At 29.8% G+C, this 20437-nt stretch overlaps 3 protein-coding genes across 3 annotated transcripts in view; all 3 read left to right on the top strand.

Moving 5' to 3' along the window:
• LOC132731934 (receptor-type tyrosine-protein phosphatase mu-like) overlaps positions 1-20394 on the top strand; it is a gene marked incomplete at its 5' end in the record, with an annotated part of 53868 nt that extends 33474 nt beyond the window's left edge. Inside the window, 2 exons of the mRNA XM_060718228.1 lie at positions 18753-18888; positions 19465-20394. Coding sequence (XP_060574211.1) covers positions 18753-18888; positions 19465-19554 — 226 coding nt within the window. The remainder of the gene's footprint in view (positions 1-18752; positions 18889-19464) is intronic.
• Positions 359-5133, top strand: LOC132731930 (uncharacterized). The gene is made up of 5 exons (XM_060718227.1): positions 359-513; positions 1392-1481; positions 4097-4253; positions 4429-4592; positions 4750-5133. Exons 2-5 carry the CDS (start codon positions 1415-1417, stop codon positions 4770-4772), a joined length of 411 nt encoding a protein of 136 aa, XP_060574210.1. The 5' UTR covers positions 359-513; positions 1392-1414; the 3' UTR covers positions 4773-5133.
• LOC132731929 (receptor-type tyrosine-protein phosphatase eta-like) lies at positions 12138-17703 on the top strand. The gene is made up of 10 exons (XM_060718225.1): positions 12138-12183; positions 12650-12753; positions 13105-13233; positions 13442-13590; positions 13871-14006; positions 14194-14313; positions 14920-15016; positions 15606-15670; positions 16723-16857; positions 17256-17703. Exons 2-10 carry the CDS (start codon positions 12667-12669, stop codon positions 17406-17408), a joined length of 1071 nt encoding a protein of 356 aa, XP_060574208.1. The 5' UTR covers positions 12138-12183; positions 12650-12666; the 3' UTR covers positions 17409-17703.
• Positions 20395-20437: the final 43 nt, after the last annotated feature.

Below are 20437 nucleotides of genomic sequence, written 5' to 3' on the forward strand. Positions count from 1 at the left end.
GGAATACTTTTCCTATTCTACGAGGAATTAACGGATCATACTTGTATGCAACATTAACAATTTGGACTGATATTTTTTTTGAAATTTATCGCCTTGCGTGCTCGGATTGCTTTATTTTGCTTCTGCGTGTGTTAATTCACGAAAAAGTACATTATCCCTTTATTACTGTACTGGCATATTTTATCTTCATGACATGGAGATGTCATTACAATAAAGCTATACATGTGGTAACTGATGCAGATCATATAAATTGTGTTTTTATTGTCGACTTTATCAATTTGAATAACATCATATTGCGTATTAAATAGTGAATGAAATAATTATTTTATGTAATGTATGTATGGAGTCATTGCATGCTGCATTATATATTTGTAGAGGAAGTTTTAACCGTATTTTAATTTGCAATGATTTTCTTTTGGTAAATATGTTTGTTCGCCTTTGGTTAATTGTAGAAAACAACGATAGTTTCTTTTTTTATTTCGCTTTCTTGTAGGAATAGCAGCTATTATTTTGGTAAGGATATTTAAAAACTTTGTTTATTCATACAATATAAATTGAAGTTTGTCAAAGCTTGATTGTGAATTATGAAATATGAGCTAATTAAAGTGACACTTTAAAGTTTTGAAGTTGAGCTGAGTAAGTTATTTATTTCAAAAGACAAATAATTTCATGACAGATGTTGAGGTTGAAAGTTAATATACCTAAATTATAGCAAGGCTGTACTAATCTTTTTGAAAAAAAAAGAAAACTTACGATACATTCTCAACGATAAGATATTTTGTTCACGTGGTATATTTATATTTTTATATGGTAAAATATAAAATGGGACACTATTATGACAAAAAAGTTACTTGAATTTTAATTTTTACACTTTGATAAAGATTATGCCAGTTTATATACTGTTCATTAAAGCCATATTATGCCTCAGAAACTAATAAATTGCAATTTCTTAAGAAAAAAAAGAGATTTTTTTTAATGTTCAAATGATGGTTGCAGAGCATGTTAGATGCTTGATACGCTAAATGTGAAATAACACGACTGCCATAAATAAATTGTAGACAAAGTATATTTTGTCTTCTATTTTAATACATCACTATTATTGCTCTTATAGCCAAAAAGGAACAGAAAAAAAGATTCAGGTAATTAGATGAAAGAGTAATTTTGTGGAGGCTATAAAAGTACAACAGAATTGAGTTTTAAGAAATAAAAATAAAAGCCTTTATGTGGCAGAATTGGCTGTTAGTTTGCATATTGTACACGATATCTCGTAATGTATATAACATACTCTTCTATTTAACCTATAAAAAGTGAAGAACAAATCTAAAAGAAGCACTGTTATGTTATACTTATATTTGATAGTATGCCAATACATTCATTATTCTTGATTTTAGTTGGCAATACATAATACAGAATAATGTTGCAACATCTTAGGTCAGTTTCCGTATTCGTATTAGCAGTACATATTGACATTGTATTTACAGGTAAGTATTTTTATTTCATGATAACTCATTATGGTTTGAAAACAAGAGAGTGGGTGATAGTTTATAACTGTCTATTCGCCAAAAATATACAAATATTTTGAAAAAAGTAAAATAAACTATACAAAAATTGAGTAATTAATGATTGACCTTGCAATATTTATCACTATATTTCCATTGACTAAGGCAGGCAGGACTATTTGTGCATAATCTTATTTATTTTTGGTAGACTTTAAGTACTGTTTGTAATGTGAAAACACACTGTTTTACTCACTTGTCATTATTGTCACTTTTCAATACATTTTGTTGTGAAAATTATGAATATGTAGGCATGCTGCTTTAAAGTGACATTATGCCCATTCAAGGGCATACAGTGAGTGAACAGGTGAAAGTCAAAATAAGTTTTTATATTGCAATTATTCCATTTAAATTAATAATTTACTTCACATAAACAATAGATAACCCTAGAATTGAAACGGAATTTCTGTAAATATCAATTATAACTTACCTGAAATGTTTAGTTATAAAAGGAGTGGGCCAGTATTTTTTTATATTTAAGGTAGATTTTAAATTTTATCTTAAGCATTTTAAAAAATAAACTATTGGTCAAAAACCATTTTAACAGTCAATCTTTGGAAATAAAAGGTCAATTCAGCTCAACTTGACTATGAAAATATGAGCATTATGTCACTTTAAATGCCTATTTATATTTCAAAAGCCTAGTCAACTGATCTAATGTTATTCATTTACGGCTGTATAAAGATGTTGACATTTTACTTATATTTTGGTTAGGTCTTTTATTTTGTTTTCTAATAAAACACATATATCATATTCAATTTGGTTACTTTCATCAAATTTGATTTTTTTTTTGAATTTGTATCAACTAGAAATATCTATAACTATAAAATATGCAGAAAGGGTGCCGATCATGCTCTGGTACAACTTGCATAAGTTGTTAATATTTTTTTTAATTTTTATTAAATGGCTACTATTCAGCCTTATTGTGAAACCTGTATCAACTGCAATGAGTGATCCTTATGTAAACCAAAGAAATAGTGTTTACTTGTAAAATGTAACGACAAATGTGATTGTAATTGTCTCAAAATTGAATGCAAAGATGATACTGGATACTGTTATGAATGTTATCCTGGGCTCTATGGTCTTTGTAGTATTTAAGTAAAGATGGGAAAACGTGTAACTTTAGCTAGTATTATAAAGATATTGTACGCTGTGGGTCATGTGAGCATGAACTGCAATGTTCGGGATGTGTTATAGGACGTTGTTACAAACACGATCGGAGATATCTCTTATATAAACAAAAAAGGCCGGAAGCGTGTTATATTTTACAACAATCCCCTCGTCATTCTTATTTCATCCCTCCGTATTTTTAAAATGACACATTAACAGCGCCATTCAGTTTGAAAAATCTGATAAAAAAGCAACATTTTGGTAAATTTTGTTCTGAAAACAAAAATCAAGAATGAAAATGGTGTAATAAATCCGAACACCAAAATCTTTAATTTAGTTATTTACGCTGTACATAAGTTTTAAGCGTTGTTTACCTGACGTCACAATGTAACGCCAAACAGTTCAAACAAGAACGCTAATTCAATGTCGCAAACCAGTTAAATTCCACATTTACTTCACTATAAATACTCTGTATTTCGCTTGAAAAATATAAAGTTAAATAAACAAACACACAAAAATTTCATCGACATTTTCAAAATTAATTATTCTGCAAACTGTAGACTTAGCAAAATTTTTTAACCGGCTGGAACAGCCTTTAAAGAACGTTTCTATTGGAAACTCTGAGGCGAAAACAAATTCAACCAGCAAACATATTGTCCAACTATATTTTTTTCTTGACATGTTTGAATGAAAATAGATATTAATTCTTTGTACATTATTGTACAATTACGCATTTTTTTGTAATTAATCATACAGGCCTATCGGCGTGCGTGATTATATTCCTACACATTTGCACTCAAACCGTGCATTATTCTACAACAATGCACTCAGAATTGATAGCTATTTCCTTAATATGTTTTAGTCTACACAAGTTGTACAGAGAGACAAAACTTTAATCGCAACACGTGTGGAATATGTCATGGGGAATATAATGATGGCTGGCTTGGTGACAGATACTTAAATTAATTTTTTAAGTGCCATTTTTTGTCGGCATGTAAGAGTAATTTTACTCAATCGATTGCAGTTTAGTTTGTAGTCAGCCACATGAAGCAGATGTTGGTAAAAACATTTGAACTGAAAATACAGATAAGTTAAATTGTAATACATATTAAGACAATATTTCAATTGTTCTTCTGTGTTTTATCTCATTCGCTTCTGAAGTAATTTATCAGATTGATATGGAAAGCTTTTGGTCCGAACAGATACGTGTTTGCATTTTAAGCACTCACATTGTTACGTAACTGTGTATAACTCTCAATTTTGGTTGGTGAAAATGTTTTTTCAATGAAAGTAATAAATGAATGATTTTTGACCGGTCTTTGTCCAATTTTAATACGGGTTATGTTGTATTACTAAAACATGTTCATTTACCATCATAACGTTATTCGTTATGCTATAATGTATATTGACCTTCTGCAATATTATGACAGGGACAACAAGAACACCAGCAATAACTGCTACACAACAAAATCTATCCGTGAGGCATGGAGATCGAGTCAACCATTCTACCATAGGTTATTTCTATGTAATTGGATCTGTTGCTACCATAGTTCTTATTGCTGTTTTGATGTATGTTATAAGATGGAGGTAATGCAATATAACATATGCGCCCTTAATGTATAACAAATTAATGTTGATAATGTTGTATTGAATGTAATGTTCTTTATTATAATTCTTTTAAACGTTTTAATTTTCTTTTTTTGTTTGAAAACTGTCAATGTGACAACTATGTATTACTTTAAAAATTTTGATTATTTTACAGGTACCTTTCACTTAAAAATCCCCAAGATAGCATGAGTATTGTTGGGATTCCTACCTATTGTAACAAGGGAACTGATTTAGAATGTGTAAACGTGGAGTCAGACAATGCTGCTAACAACTACGAGAGTTTAAGCAACAACAGGGTCACAGATAATGTGTACAATGGTAACTGTTATGTTTTTTATATGGTATTACTAGCAATAGTCTCAAAATCATAAATAATTACCATATTTGTAATACTTTAATTGCCTTCTGCACAACTAAATTAAACATATGCATGCATATCTCTAACTAGTTACAAATTCACTATTTTTATTTCCAGATCTGAACACAGCAATGTCATAGATGTCAGAGGAATGGATTGCAATTATAAACTATTGAAAGCAACGAATTCCTAGACTGTATTGTTTGTTTCTCAAGGCACGGTTTATAAAATTAAAAAACTATGTCTATGACGATACTGATAATAAAACATTATCCTTTGATTGTAAGACTGAATATGAAAAAAATATTTAAAGATGTAAATTATATTTGGTAACAATACTTGTTGAACATAAATACTTGTAACTACGATATCTTTGGATTTTATACCTATATTTTTCACATATATTGTTCGATACGTTCACTTGGAAATGTTCTGAACAAAGTGAAAATGAATTTTTGAAAAATAAATATGTAAACTACATGTATTATGCTCATAATGAAAGATTTACCAGTATAAGTATATTAACCTACAGAATCCTTTCTGTAGAAACACTAGCTACAACAACAGCACAGTAACTTTCACAAAACACCAAACAACCGAAAGGTATAATACGGAGCCCCTTAGGTGACATTTTCCACACTTTCTTCACCGGAACTTAATTCGTTATTACGAAACAATTATTCGTAATTACAAAATATTAATTCGTAATTACGAAATATTCATTCGATTTTACAAAATATTCATTCGTTTTTACGAAACATAATTCGCAATTACGAAATATTAATTCGTAAAAACGAAATTTTATTTCGTAATTACGAAACATTAATAAATTAATTATTAATACGAAAGCAACGGCTGAATTCAGCAATTATACAAGAAAATTGTGAAATTTTAATTTAGAAATTAATAATCCGATCTATCCTGACATATTTTGTCAACAACGGTCTACAGTTTTTGCGTGCACTTAACGAGATATAACAATATATATATATATATATATATATATATATATATATATATATATATATATATATATATATACAAGTTTCCATAATGAACTATTTTTTACGTCTACATCATAAACAACTGACCAGAACCTCTGTATTCTGTACTAAATATAGATTTGAAATCATATTCAGAAACAAAATCATAATTGTTACAAGTGCTTTGTCCTTTGTGACTTTATATATTTCCTGTTATATTAATCTTAGTTTTACACACTGTGTAAACCTTTAGTTTTCACCTTGAATAACCAACAAACATGCAAATATCGTCCGTTAAACCAAACACATTCCACTTCACTTCAATACACATGTATTTTTATTTCAGCTGGCAGTTATAATGTGTTTATACATGTACACATGTAAAATTGGCATTAGATTAAAGATGGAATTTAAGTTACAAAAAAAAAAAACAATCTTAAAGCGATGTAATTTTAACGTGCCAACGTATTAAGCCATTGAGAACGCTCTAAAATAGCTGTGATAGCGATATATTAACCGTAGACTAATGAATTATCGAATTTATGACGTCGCAATTAAACATAGTGGATGAAACGTATTTATTTTACCTCGACTACAAAACAAGTTTTCACAACGTTTAACTTATAACAATTAATTTTGAAAATTTTGAATATTTAACTGCATAAATTCACGTTTCCAGTGTCATTACTTCACGATTTAAACATCACAAAAACGTTACAAGCGGTTTTGTTCTATTTTCGACCATATCAATCCGAATATTATCGCGTTTAAAAATAACATTTAGAATCGCTATAAGAAGTCACTGATGCATACCGTATTTATTCAAACTACAACATTGAACGAGGAAGTTTTAAACAGGTTTACTTGGTAGTGAATAGTCGGGTAGTTATATAAATTATATTGTTTTCGTTTTAGGAATGTTAAGTGATATTTCTTAACTATTTTTTGTTTTTCTTAATAGGAATAGTATTGTGGTAATATTTTTTTTCAGTATACTTATGCAAGATTCTTTGCTTAACCACGGAAATGAAGGATTATAAAACTAGCATCGTTTAGTCATGCTTAAAACATAATACATTTGAACTAAATTCCTATACGTCGATCACATAATTATCGGTATATATGTATTATTCTGGTTTCATACTAATATTGCTCGTTGATATGGTATTTACTCGAAAGTTTTTTTTTTACTTCATAATAATTTGTACTTAAAGAAAACCAATGTGTTAATTTTAGTAACAGCATGTGACACACCATTAGTACTGAGCTTGGAGATACGTATAACCACGGAAATGAAGGATTATAAAACTAGCATCGTTTAGCCATGCTTAAAACATAATACATTTGAACGAAATGCCTTTATGTTGATCACATTATTACCGATATATGTGTATTATTCTCGTTTATAGATTGGTTTTCATAGGAATAATGTTGTCTCAGGAAACGTCAGCATTCATACTTATATTGCTCGTTGATATGGTATTTACTCGTAAGTTTTTAACGTCATGATAATTTTTCCTTAAAGAATACCAATCAGTGAATTTTAGTTATATGTTGTTTTTTATTTTTCCTAAATGTTTCTAAAAAATTTGATATTATATGTTATCTTTTTAAACTTTATTTTATTTTTTTTTGTGGTCACGTTTAATATTTAATTTATCCGTATATGTAACATTCGACTTAGCATCTTTACATTGTATATTTGGAAATACAAATGTATATAATTACAAATTTGTATATAGGATAAAAATACATATTTACAGAATGTTCTGTTGGCTGCCAGTCATGCTCTGATTCAACTTGCTTGAGTTGTAAACCATCTTTCTTCTTATCAAATGGCTTCTGTTCACCATGTCCTGAAGGTTGTAAAAACTGTAACGGCTACGATGACTGTACTTTATGTAAGCCAAACAAATTTGGTTTGCATACAAGATGTACTTTCAACTGTGATAGTAAATGTCTAAATAATGAATGTCATGATGATACGGGATATTGTATTCAATGTAAACCTGGTCTTTATGGTTGGCAATGTTTACATAATTGTAGTTTATGCGAAAATGAACGTTGTGATTTACGTACTTGCTCAAGTGGTTGCAAAGCTGGATATTATGAGTTTAATTCGGGTGTCGAAACAATATGTCAAACCTGTCCGTCAAATTGTAAACATTGTACGGATGGGAAAACATGTTATATTTGCCAGGATAGTTTTCATCTCTATAAATCAAATATCAGTGTTCAATGTATACCGTGTTTGCAAGAATCGCAATGTCCGGACTGTTTTATTCAAGGTTGTAATCAATGCCAAATACGCAATGATTCGTTAGTCTGCACTGATTGTCCAGAAGGACAAATATTTTCTGGCACAACGTGTAAATCAAACACATACCCATGCGCAGAAGAATGTTCTTCTTATTGTAATAGTAGTGGAATATGTCAAGGGGAATGCAATGATGGCTGGACTGGTGAAAAATGCTCAGAAAAATGTAACAGCCAATGTTTAAAGTGCTCAAAAGATAACGGAAATAATTGTCTACGGTGTGTTGGTAATTTTTACTCAACCGATTGTAGCTTGGCTTGCAACCCGTCATGCATAGTACAAAGTGGTAAACATACATGTGAACATACAGGAGGATATTGTTTAAACGGTTGTAACCAAACCTTTTGGGGCGATACCTGCGATAAACCTTGTCCTGGTGGATGTAAAGATCTTAAATGTGATAGAAATAATGGTACATGTACGGATGGATGTAAGGATGGACTAACTGGAGATAAATGTACTCAAACTACCACAACCGTCGAACAAGGTGTGTATGATTACTGTCATGAATTTATTACAAAATAATTATTTAAATTTATAAATTTCTCATTTGGAATAAATCAAATTCAAAATATCCATAGATATTGAATATTTAGAACGTTTGCCCTTTCTTATAGTGGCCTTAGGAGATATTGAAAAAAACTATATTCTTCTAGTTCACACATCTTGGTAGTACTTGCGACACTGCTTACTAATACGTGCGCAAGTAGTAATTAATACGTTCGACGTTTTAACTCATGAAAGGTTACTATTAAAATCACATTCCCGTAGAATCAATTCATAATAAACATAGACATTGATAGTTGCTAGTTACGCCGTTTACCACTGTGACATTTTAAAGATATAGGAAATGTATTTATTATTTTTCACCTGCACACGTGTTAGTAGTTAGTGGGACTTTGTTAACTATTAGCGAAGTAGCTGATATATGTGCGCCTGTTTACTCGTGTAAGATAGCAATGGGCAAACATGTGTACATGTAATACTGACTTGTGTATACATTATAAATCAAATATTTATAGTGTAAAAATAATTTTTGTACAAAAAATATACAAAGGAGAGCACAGTACACAGAACAATGCCCCATTAAACGTTCAGTTTAACAAAGCCTATCGAATGGTTTCTTCAATGTTTCTTTTAATAAGTAAAACAATTTCTTTTTAAACAGATGTAACAACAAGTCAAACCGGAGCAAGTTCACACCAAACTGAGAAAACAGTTACGGTAATGCAAGAAAAGAAAGAAAGCAACGAACTTATCATTGGTGCAGCATTAGGGGGAGGTGTCCTTATCTTGATACTGATCATAGTGGGAGTTTGTATGCTAAAAAGAAGGTATAAAACAAATATGCATAGTATGGATTCATTTTTTAATCATAATAAAATATACTGTGGTCACAAAATGAATATAGAGTGTCGTATACAAATCTGGCCATTTTTTTTCTAAAATTAAATAAATGACCAACTTTACCTGACCTGTGATAGGGAAAGTAGCTTCCAATACATCGGTTATTCGTTTCTTTAGTCCATTAGACATATCCAGTAAGGATTTCATAGATTTTAATGAATTTCTGTTATCAAAATATCTTACTCAATGATGAGCAAAGTTTATTTTTAACTAATTGATGGGTGCCTAGACACAAGTCTAGCTGAAGTTAGCTTCTAAATAAAAGAAGAAAAAAGAAACAAATAATTAATACGGGCCTTTTATTCATGACACGTTCATTTTAAGACTTTTAATCTTAAATAAATCTAGGACATCGCTGCGTGTGTTCATTGTCGTTTGCTACAATAGTCCGTTCTTTATTATTTTTAAGTTTTACAAATTCCATCATAATTTTATTTTTCGTTTTAGTAAATTTTTATCGTATGGCATAAATTTGTATTCACTTGACAGAAAAAAATCGCCACGAGAAGAATCCGATCAACATGAGGTAGTTGTTGCAGAAGATCAATGTATGTATTACGTTTAAAGATAAAGCCGATAAATACATTTACATGATTTAAATATTCACATAACATAAATAAACAGTATAATATCACCTCAAGTCGTTAAGAAGAAGATATAGTGTTACAGTGTGACATATAAACAAATGTATTTGTTCTTATAATAATTAATCGTTATATAACAAAACCTTTAATGCTATCATCTTTCATTTTCTTATTCAAATATGTAAAATCTATTCTTTTCTGCAATGATTTTAGATGTGTACTCAAAGCCAATAAAAACACCGGCAGCAGTTGGAGAAAGTCAGGACTACATATATACACAACCTAACAAAACACACAAGCTCAAAAAGGCTAGTACGAGAGAAATTACCAAACCAAAAGCCATGTATGATAACTTTGCCATAGACTTAGATGATAAAACAACGGTCTCAGATGGTGCGTATGCGACGATCACTATTGATAGAGATCCTGAAAACAAAACAGAAGAAGAAACCGATGTTGATGAAATAGAGTTAGAGGAATTAGATGAAGGAAATTCTAAACTTATCGAAAAAGGTTTGTTTTCATTGAAAAACCGTATTCGATCGGGATGCTTAAATAACATATATGGATAGTACGTATGTAATTTTCTTCACTTTATTGTCAGAAATATCAATTGTACCAGCACAGGGATAAAAATTAAAGACAGTTTCCTACCATTCTGAAGTATATAATTTATTTTGTGAAATTTCTGTTACACGTCAATCTATATAGCTAAGGATTATTTTTATTACAAAGCCTTTTAAATTACAGAAGTAAATCCACCGAGTGCTGATTTGTATTACAATACAGCAAGTTTGGTTCGAAGCCGAATTCAAGTATCTGACCTTCTTGAATACGTCAGGAAGAAGACTGATTATGAAGATGAGTTTGAGGTTGAGTATTTATTGTTGACATATCGCCGTTCCTGTCTGAATGAATATCTCTTTTATAGTTTGAAACTGAAACAAAATTCTGTAATTTGATACTGCTAAAATGGTACATATGTATTAATTGTCTCTCGGTTAAATGTATGTTCTTCTAACTATAATTATATTGATATAGCGAAGATAAATTTGATGATGCGTGTTATAATAATTCAGCTAACGTTTAGGGTATTGATACAAAATTCATTTTTCATTTTAGAAACTACCTAAAGGTTTGACAAGGCCTTGTGACGAGGCTCTTACTCGGAACAATCGCAAGAAAAATAGAAACAATGGAGTGTATGCATGAAAATATTTATCTTATTTTAGGAAAATTTTGTTTGGTTGTGTTGTGTTGTGTTGTGTTCCTTTTTTATGTTACGAAACTCATTTACCTATATCTTATAATGTACTTTAATATCTTTATGAAATTAATACATACGCTATTCTCAATTCATTTGAGTATTCATTATTCAAGGTTTATATTTGAAAAAACTGGTACCGACTTCTTACACAGGCTCGTTTTAAATGTTAAAAAATCCATCTTCTGAGGTACAGAAAGAAAATAAATTTTAACCGCTATTGGTAAACACTTAATTAATACATAGTGTAATTAAAAGAAAACGCATTATGTTAAAAAATATCATATTAACATGACTAGTTATAGGGAAGAGAGGTTGCAAACAATCTGGAAAAAGGTGGATCCTCGAAAGCATTCATAACAACAAAATAACATAAAAATGATTGTGTATTATCTTTCTTAAATTAGACATATCCAGTAAGAATAACTTAGCTTTTAACTAATTTCTACAAAAATGTTTTACACTAAGACGATCATAATAATGTCTCAATTTATTTCGAGCTTTAAGAAGGGTCACTCTTCGCTGTTTCAGATGATGCGACTCGTGTTGTCTTAAAAAGTAAAACCTATATCAACGCAAACTATATTGATGTATGTATAAACACATATACGTGTTTGATTATTTTTGTATTTTGTAATATCGGAATATTGTCATGTTTAGCACGTCTTTCAACATACAACTGTTTTTCACTGACAATCCTAGCAGCTAGTCATTTGATATTTCGTTAACGTATACATAATAACTTAATAACTGATTAAGTTTAGCATACTTATGTCTTGAATTAAATAATGCCATTATTTTTTACAATAACGTGTGCACAAAAAAATAACAAATGTGTTTACATTGCCATTGACTGAACATTGGTTTGACTGATCAGATAATATTCAAGAATTATCAGTATTTGTATATGGATATTTTACATAGAGATATTTAACATCTATTTATGTTTCATAATTTAGGGACATAAGAAATCACCAGAGTACATAGCCTCTCTCGGTATGTATACAAGGTTTAACTAATATGTAGGAATCATGATATTTAAGAAACGATTTAAAGCACAATACAATTTTAATTATATTTAATATTGCAATAGTAGTTGAAGGTATGTGGGATTCTACAATTTTAGGGTGTCATATTTACATCAATATTCCTCATATATTTTTTCACTTATAATTGAAAAATGGCTCATACACATTTTACCATGATTTTACATGTCTACCCAAAATTTTTGTAAACTTCATAAATTTAGCTTAACATTGGTATAACATTTATCCATGGACCTTTTTTGCACACAAACAGTCCCCAGAGACTGTACTATATCACTTGAGGGTGTCATATTTACATCAATATTCCTCATATATTTCTTTATTTATTACAGTTATGATATTTTTCTCTTATACTTGAGGGTGTCATTTTTGCATCAGTATTCCTCTTATATTTATTTACTCATTAATGTTTTAAGGACCAACTAAGGATGCAATGAATACTTACAAAGACTTTTGGGAGATGATATGGGAAGAAAAAACAGATAAAATTATTATGTTGACAAATCTAGATGAGTCTGGGGTTTGTATTTTACCACACTTGCCAGGAAAAAAAACACTTAATTTAGTTTTGTATGTTTCCTGATTAACTTGACTTCATATAATTATAAACATCTGGATAAAGATTCAGCCTGATTAAAACTTATGTATTTACTCAACATAAAATTATAAATATACTGAGAGTTATATGCATATATCTAATAATAATTTCATTTAAACAGTTTGTATAAAACCTATTATATTATTTGCTTCATATAATTAATTGTATTTTCACTTATTTATCTTGTGCCACGTATAATTTGGTAATATACACAAAACTTTAATTATTGTCAGAAATGTAAAAAGATAAAATCACGCTTTGCTTACTTCATAGAAAATGAAATGTGAGCAGTACTGGCCGGATCAAGGGAAAACAAAGAATTACCATGGATACAAAGTTGTGTGCATTGCTGAGAAAATATTTTCAGAATTCACTTTAAGGGAGTTTTCTGTTAATGTGCAGGTATGTTATATTGTATCGAAACATAAATATACGTCCTAATCACCTTTGATTTGATTATCGTTTAAGATATAAATGGTCTATTTGTTTTGATCTTTCTAATATGTTGGCCAAACCTTATCTAAATCCCTAGATTGTATTAGTTTGTCTTAGATTTGCGAACAACATACCTCAAAATATTTTGAACAATGTTTTTTTTTTAATTTCAAAGGGTTCTGGATCAAGGAAAGTGACACAATATCACTATACCGCTTGGCCTGACCGATCTGTTCCAGATAATGTTGCCTCTCTGATAGAGTTTAGGAACAAAGTTGAACAAACAAAGTCAAACGATGCTGGCCCAATGGTAGTGCATTGCAGGTATTTGTTTTACCGTCATAATATATATATATGACTGATTACTGCAAAGACTCGTCAAACCATATATCGTCAGATGTCAACATACACATTACGAATATTAATCTCAAGAATTAATAGGAATATGCATTAAGTAATAAAATGCAAATATTATTTCATAAGTGTAATGACACAAAGCAAATAAAATATATTTTGAGTTGTTAAGTTCGTTTAAAAAAAGAAAACATTATTATGGTTTTGATACTATATAATTTTATCTTCATTTTATGATTTTTTATAACAGTGCAGGAATCGGTAGAACTGGAACCTATATCGCATTAGATACTCTTATACAGGAAAGCATGGATGATAATTATGTTGACATTTTTGGTCGTGTTATGGCGCTACGTGGACAAAGAGGTCACATGGTGCAAAACTTGGTATGCTATTATATATGGATGATATTTGTTTTTTAACACATGTTTGTCATCAATGTACTTTAATTGTGATTTCCTTAAAATCTATTATGATGGATAATATAGTAGGATATATATTTGAAGTTGTATTTTTATTATTTGACATAATTATTGTTATTCAGAACTATGTATTGTTCTTTCTCTTATTTAGGAACAGTATATATTTCTTCACCGATGTCTTCTGTATGCCCTCACGTGCGATCCCGATCCACTTCCGGTCACGCATATTCCTCGTTTGATGACAGATGATAAAATATCACATCAATTTCAGGTACATGTGTATATATTTATACAAATTGTGTTTTTATAAAAGCTTGTTTGTTTTATAATACCTTCCATTTTAGATTAATTAAAATCAGCATAATGACTGTAAACCCACACTCAACTGTCCATGAAATATTGTGACGGAAACTTTCGCTGTTTTATTGATTCAAATTATTTCATGTTTCTCTCCTCTGTGATATTTTTAGGCAAATCGTTTTATATTGGAGACATGATACTGCTTATTCTGAAGAAAGTGCTTGATAGTAATCACTCTACTCCTGTACTTCCTTTTAAACAAATAAGTTATCAATACATCCGCAAACGCTCCCATTTGAGATTAAAAATTCACTGTGAATCAATTATCTCCTTATGTATAATCTAAACATACGAATATTGTGTAAAATCGAATAATAACCATTAAGAAGATCATTATTATCAGTCTAATTGAAATTTGCCTAAGATTTAAACAGTTTTAAGGGGCTAAAGCTGGCAAAGGAAAAAAATAATAAAAGAAATAAAAAAGGTCATGGTCATTTGTAAGATATTTTTTAAGTTACCTAATGAACAAGAATCATCTTAGTAACAGGCGTGGTTGACTTTCTGAACATTTCAGACATTTACTGATGTTGTTATGCCGGAAGACTTGGATGGGAAATCATCTGCTAACAAGAAAATAAGGAAGGAAAATAGACACGGAGCTGACATTCCTGGTAAACTATGCAAATTTGAAAATAAGTCAGTGCCCCAAGGGGATGGGGCTAATACATAAAATACATTTTCAATTACACAAAGTAGAAGTAGAATTTTGACTTAATGATCCTTTGGCAGACAGAGTTGATTAAATTTATTAAATATAAAATAATTATTACAGTTAGCGTAAGTTTAGAGCTGTTTAAAAAGAAGATTAGAAAACCAACCCGTAATTCATAATTGTTTACAAACGTTCTTAAAACTTAAAAGTTTGAACATTTTTTGCATTTCAACAATATCACATTACATATTGCCATTGTATAGGTAAACTTCCTTTTCCATTCACACTTATAATACCATACTGTGTTAGTAATCGAAGATGTATAGAATATAACCGTCTTTAAATATACCCTATTTGTATAAAAATCTCATTTGAATAGGCAACCTTGGCTATTCAATGGTTTGTTAGGTTTGGTTTCAGGGTAATCCCCTATTGTGCATTAGGAAGTGATTTTAAGCCGAAAATATATTTTTATAACATAAAGCCATAAAACAAATTTAAATTGAACATTTTAAGATTTTAATAAATATCATCCTTTTTATGTGTAGGCGATGATTACAGAGTGAGACTGTCATCAACAAAGCATGACTACATAAATGCTGTTTATGTAAAAGTAAGTATTCAAGTGAAAGTAATTTTGATTTCGTTTGAAGTTTCGATTGTCTCCCTTTTCAATATTTTTTCGTGAACTTTGCTTACGTTGCCTCCCTTTCTTTCATAAAATATATATAGATATCCTCTTCAATCGGATTATCCTCGGCTATTATTCATAATAACTTCGGAAACAATACGGATAGAAAGTAGTTCTACAACGTGATTTCAGATGTAAACAGAAACAGGGAGTGTAATCTTCGATACTGTAAAACGAATATATATATTTGACATCCAAAGGAAAATAAAGTCTGTTTCGGTAATATATTATTGAAAATATGTCTGACAACGATTTTCAATTAAGATATAACCCTGATGAACGATTAAAATACAAATCTGACTTAGTGTCAACAGGTTGGCATGCTGTACTTTCGGTTTCTACAACCATGATAATAAGTATATAAATAATGTACTGTGTACATGTATATTTATGAATTAACTTATTTTGGATTGGCTTTTACATGATATATTGGAAAAATACTAGTCAACAACTCCCAGCATAACTATTTGTTTCTTAGAGTAGGTTAGACTGAAATACCGTATCCGTTCTGTGTATTCATACTACTGTGTTCGAGGTCCTTATCCGAAGACTGACGGAAAGGGCCGAAAAGTTGCGATCGATATCCTCATGTTGAATTGATACATAATGCATTTAAATTGTATTATTTTAATTGACATTTTAATAATACTCTTTTATTATATTAGCACAATGTGGATATATGTAAGCTATTTAAAATCACAGATATTTTTACAAAAATCTTACATTATTGTTGTAATCGTATGTTTAATTTCTTTTCACTCATCCTAGAAAAGTTTTGGAGCTGGTCATATTCCCGCGTTATTATCGTTCATAGACTGACTTTATATTAGTCTAGATCTATATGAAATAGTAAGTGTTGTAAAATCGTTCATACTTTTTACATGATTACGAGGAATGTTTAAATATACTTTAAACGGCATCATTCAGTTATAATGTTATGTAAAATTATACTTTACTCAGTATCTCAATTTCAGGGATACGAAAATCCATACAAATTTATTGTATCGCAGACGCCAATGCCGAATACAGTTGAAGACTTTATATCGATGCTTTATCAAGAAAAATGTGCTGGTGTCATTAGTTTAGACGACGAAAACCTAAAAGATAAAGTAAGTGCACACTTAAAGATAATATAGCTTGTTTAGAATAATTATATACATGTAAAAGATTTTATTTAATAGTATTAGTTGGCAAATTAATCCATACCTAACATATTTAGTTTCAGTGTCGTTTTACAACAAAATTTAATGCAATACAAATTTTAGCTATGAAAAATAGCTGGAGGATGGGGTGGATAAAACAAAGAATCACCTTTAAAGCTTAAATACTATGAGAGGTCTTTGCATTCTAAATCATTTTGTTTGTATGTTAATTTATAATTTAGACTGATTTTGAATTTTCGCTAAAAATTCTGATCAAATGTTATAACTGATTTCATATAGATTACTTGTAAAATATGATATTTCAATTTTTTAAGTTTGTTACTTTTGAATATTACTCATTATAGTCTGTCGGACATTATTTACCACAAGATGGAAAGGCGTTCAAAGTTGGTCATTTCCAAGTAACTTGTAAGACGGTTGACACAACGGATTATGGTACAATACGAGACATGACAATATCACGCACTGGATTGGTAGATGTTTTATTATTTATTTAGATGAAAATAAGTTATGAGGATTATTACGTCAGATCTTTTTGATGTCCCGATGCATAAAAGTAAAGGTTTCGGCTTTTCCTTCCAGATTCGAATATTTTTGTTTTTCATTTAAAATACATCACATTCATTTTGTTCACTGGTCAAGATCAAACATTATTCTGCAAGAACAATGAACGTTTTGAAAAAGGAAATGTGTGCAGAATTTGGGAGTTGTAGCTAGTCAGTAGTGATCTATTGTTATATCTATCATCACATAATTTCAATCCAGATCTTCATATTAGATTATGTATGATTACCGAACACTTTAAATAATAAGTTTATATTTGAGAACAATGTAATGCAGAACTTTTTGTTAATAAAGCACCTTCTGGGAGGAGAGCGCATTGAAAACATACCAGTATAACGATGAATCAGTCAGAAAAAGTCCCACATAAAGTTGAACCGTTTGTAAAGCTGGTCAAGGATGTTGAGAATAAGGTCAAAGGTCAAAGTGAAGAAAGACCAATCGTAGTTCATTGCTTGTAAGTATTGAATTTAAGTGATTTACTAGACCGCTTTTAACAAAAGAGCCGGTAGGTAAGATATAGCCAGACCCATTATTTGAATCATAACTGACTTTATCTTCAAAATGTCGATACGTTTTTACACAGTATCGGACTGTACATCGCTTTCATTATAACAACATAATAGCTGTTTATCAATGTAGCACTTGATCGCTTTTGTACTTTTAACAAGGGATTACACCTACTCCAAGCAAATAAAATTCAAGCCATTCAATGTAAGCAAACTGTAAGTGCTTTTGTATACGCCGTGACTACCGAATAACGTCAATAAGCATGATAATTACTTATAATTGACAATTATTTTCCTTAGGGTCCAACCAGGTATCTATAACATACATACATAATTCTTTACAAATTCTATAGCACCTGTGTTTATATGCTTTTTGTTTAATTAGATTATAATAAATATTTTGCACGTTTATGTGTATATTAGGTTGAAGCTAGAAATGTTCGCGGATTTGTTATAAGTGACATATTCGCGGCTATAAAGATTCGCGGAATCATGCCTACCGCGAAAAGCGCTAACTTAAAACGAGCGAAATCTTTTCTAGGAATACAGTAAAACAAATCTATTTGCGAAATCAGTTTTTCATATTTTGAATTTCTGTTGATCCTTTATGAGAGGAATCATTATATATGTATGCCCGTGTTTTTGATTGTGTAGCTATATTTAGAGCTGTGTGTTTGAACCGGCTTCAATCTTTTGTGGAAGCAATTGAATATGTAAATGTATACTTATAATTATATAGATAGTTTTGTGATATAATGCTGTTATTTATAGGACTGGTGCTGAACGAAGCTGCTTATTTTGTGCTGTCTCTATCATATCAGAAAAGTGTTTCTTTGAGAAAGAAATTAGTGTCCTGAATACCATTTGCCAACTGCGTTCAAGGAGGAAGTCAGCTTTTACTGACATTGTAAGTCATTAACTTACGAGCATTTTAACCAGATATCACTATAAGAATTTATTATACTTGTTAGTAATAAAGTAAGTAATAAATTAACTATCGTCATGAAATGCATGTGAATTAGCTATCCTTTGCAGTTTAGATAACTATTCTCTATTCTTGCTTCTTATTAAAGTTGTATTTGACGAGTTATTGAGTAATAGTTGTCTATTCATTTCACACTGCATCAATAATAACACAAGAACTCTTTACGAGTATACGCAACTTATCATCATTTTTAACTTGTCTAATATTTCAGATTATTTCATCTTATATAAATCCCCGCAAACATGTATTTACTTAATGTTCTTTATTTTATCGCAAATTTATCATTTAATAAAATTCGCCTAATTGTCAAATCAATTGCAAAACATTGCCTATGTCTACCAGGACAGACTGAAAGTTTTAAATTACATAAAATAGAACACAAAAATACGGTTATTGACAATTGATATCATGGAATTATTAAATTATTATTATTATTATTATTATTATTATTATTATTATTATTATTTAGGTCTAAATTATCAATTCACTTTATTTCAGGCACAATTCAGGTTTTGTTACCAACATGTAAAATATCTTGCTGAGATTTCCGACAAGAAGAAATACTATAATATGAACGAGCTGTTGTGAACAATGGTTGAAGAAATTCGTCTTTACGATCAATTAATTACTTGCCCATTGTCCATTTTTACACAAATTTGACACTTGTTTAAAGGCTGAAAATGCTAATAGCTTTATTTTTCGAAAGCATTTTTTGTGTCTTGTTGCAATCTCTGAAAAGACATACTACTAATTAGTCATGCATAAAGCTGAGACATATTGTTTTAGTGTTGTTTTCATAAACAAATTAGTTATAGTCTTTTGGTATTTTATATGAAATCAAAATGCAATATTGTTTACATTTTCCTTACCTTTATCTAAAAAAAATTTCACCTCTTCGAGCACCGTTTTCTTCAGGTGATACGCATCTTACATGTTCTTAATTCAATTTTACACCATAACAAGGGATACGTTTCCCTTTACTCCTAATAAGAACACTCATTGTTTAGTTTTTTTGAATTCTTGTTAGGACACGTGTATAAATATGATGAACATTTTCAATATCAATACTGTGATGTTTTGAAATATTGTTATAACGGTTTTCTAACTGGTTTTTGTTTAGTTATCTAAAGTCGCTTGTATTTTGTTATTTACGATGCATTTAGCGAACAGTATACATTTGTGTGCTTAATATAAACATTTTGATTTTATTTTACTATGTGCTGGTCATATTATTTTATTATTGAAAAACATGATACTTATTTTCTTATTGAATATTTAAAAGTATATAATTCAATAATATAATATAAGACTTCACATTTTATGCAAGTTAATTGTCATGTTCGGGATTTGACATGATATGCTTGGAAAGACTTACATATACTACAATGAATCTAGTAATGATACAAGAAACTGGCAAAAACAATAACTATTTTTGAATACTGCATCTTAATAAAGTATGAAATTAGTATAT

Source organism: Ruditapes philippinarum, unplaced genomic scaffold (genome assembly GCF_026571515.1).
Source record: "Ruditapes philippinarum isolate M1 unplaced genomic scaffold, ASM2657151v2 ctg3563_1_1_1_1, whole genome shotgun sequence".
Classification (NCBI taxonomy): Eukaryota; Metazoa; Mollusca; class Bivalvia; order Venerida; family Veneridae; genus Ruditapes; species Ruditapes philippinarum.

Excerpts from the sequence above, each read along its gene's own strand:
- LOC132731930 (XM_060718227.1), top strand. The coding sequence starts at position 1,415 with ATGTTGCAACATCTTAGGTCAGTTTCCGTATTCGTATTAGCAGTACAT. Across the intron at positions 1,482-4,096 it reads TATTGACATTGTATTTACAG|GGACAACAAGAACACCAGCA; the intron begins GTAAGTATTTTT and ends ATATTATGACAG. Across the intron at positions 4,254-4,428 it reads ATGTATGTTATAAGATGGAG|GTACCTTTCACTTAAAAATC; the intron begins GTAATGCAATAT and ends ATTATTTTACAG.
- LOC132731929 (XM_060718225.1), top strand. The coding sequence starts at position 12,667 with ATGAATACTTACAAAGACTTTTGGGAGATGATATGGGAAGAAAAAACA. Across the intron at positions 13,591-13,870 it reads CCAATGGTAGTGCATTGCAG|TGCAGGAATCGGTAGAACTG; the intron begins GTATTTGTTTTA and ends TTTTTATAACAG. Across the intron at positions 14,007-14,193 it reads GTCACATGGTGCAAAACTTG|GAACAGTATATATTTCTTCA; the intron begins GTATGCTATTAT and ends TCTCTTATTTAG.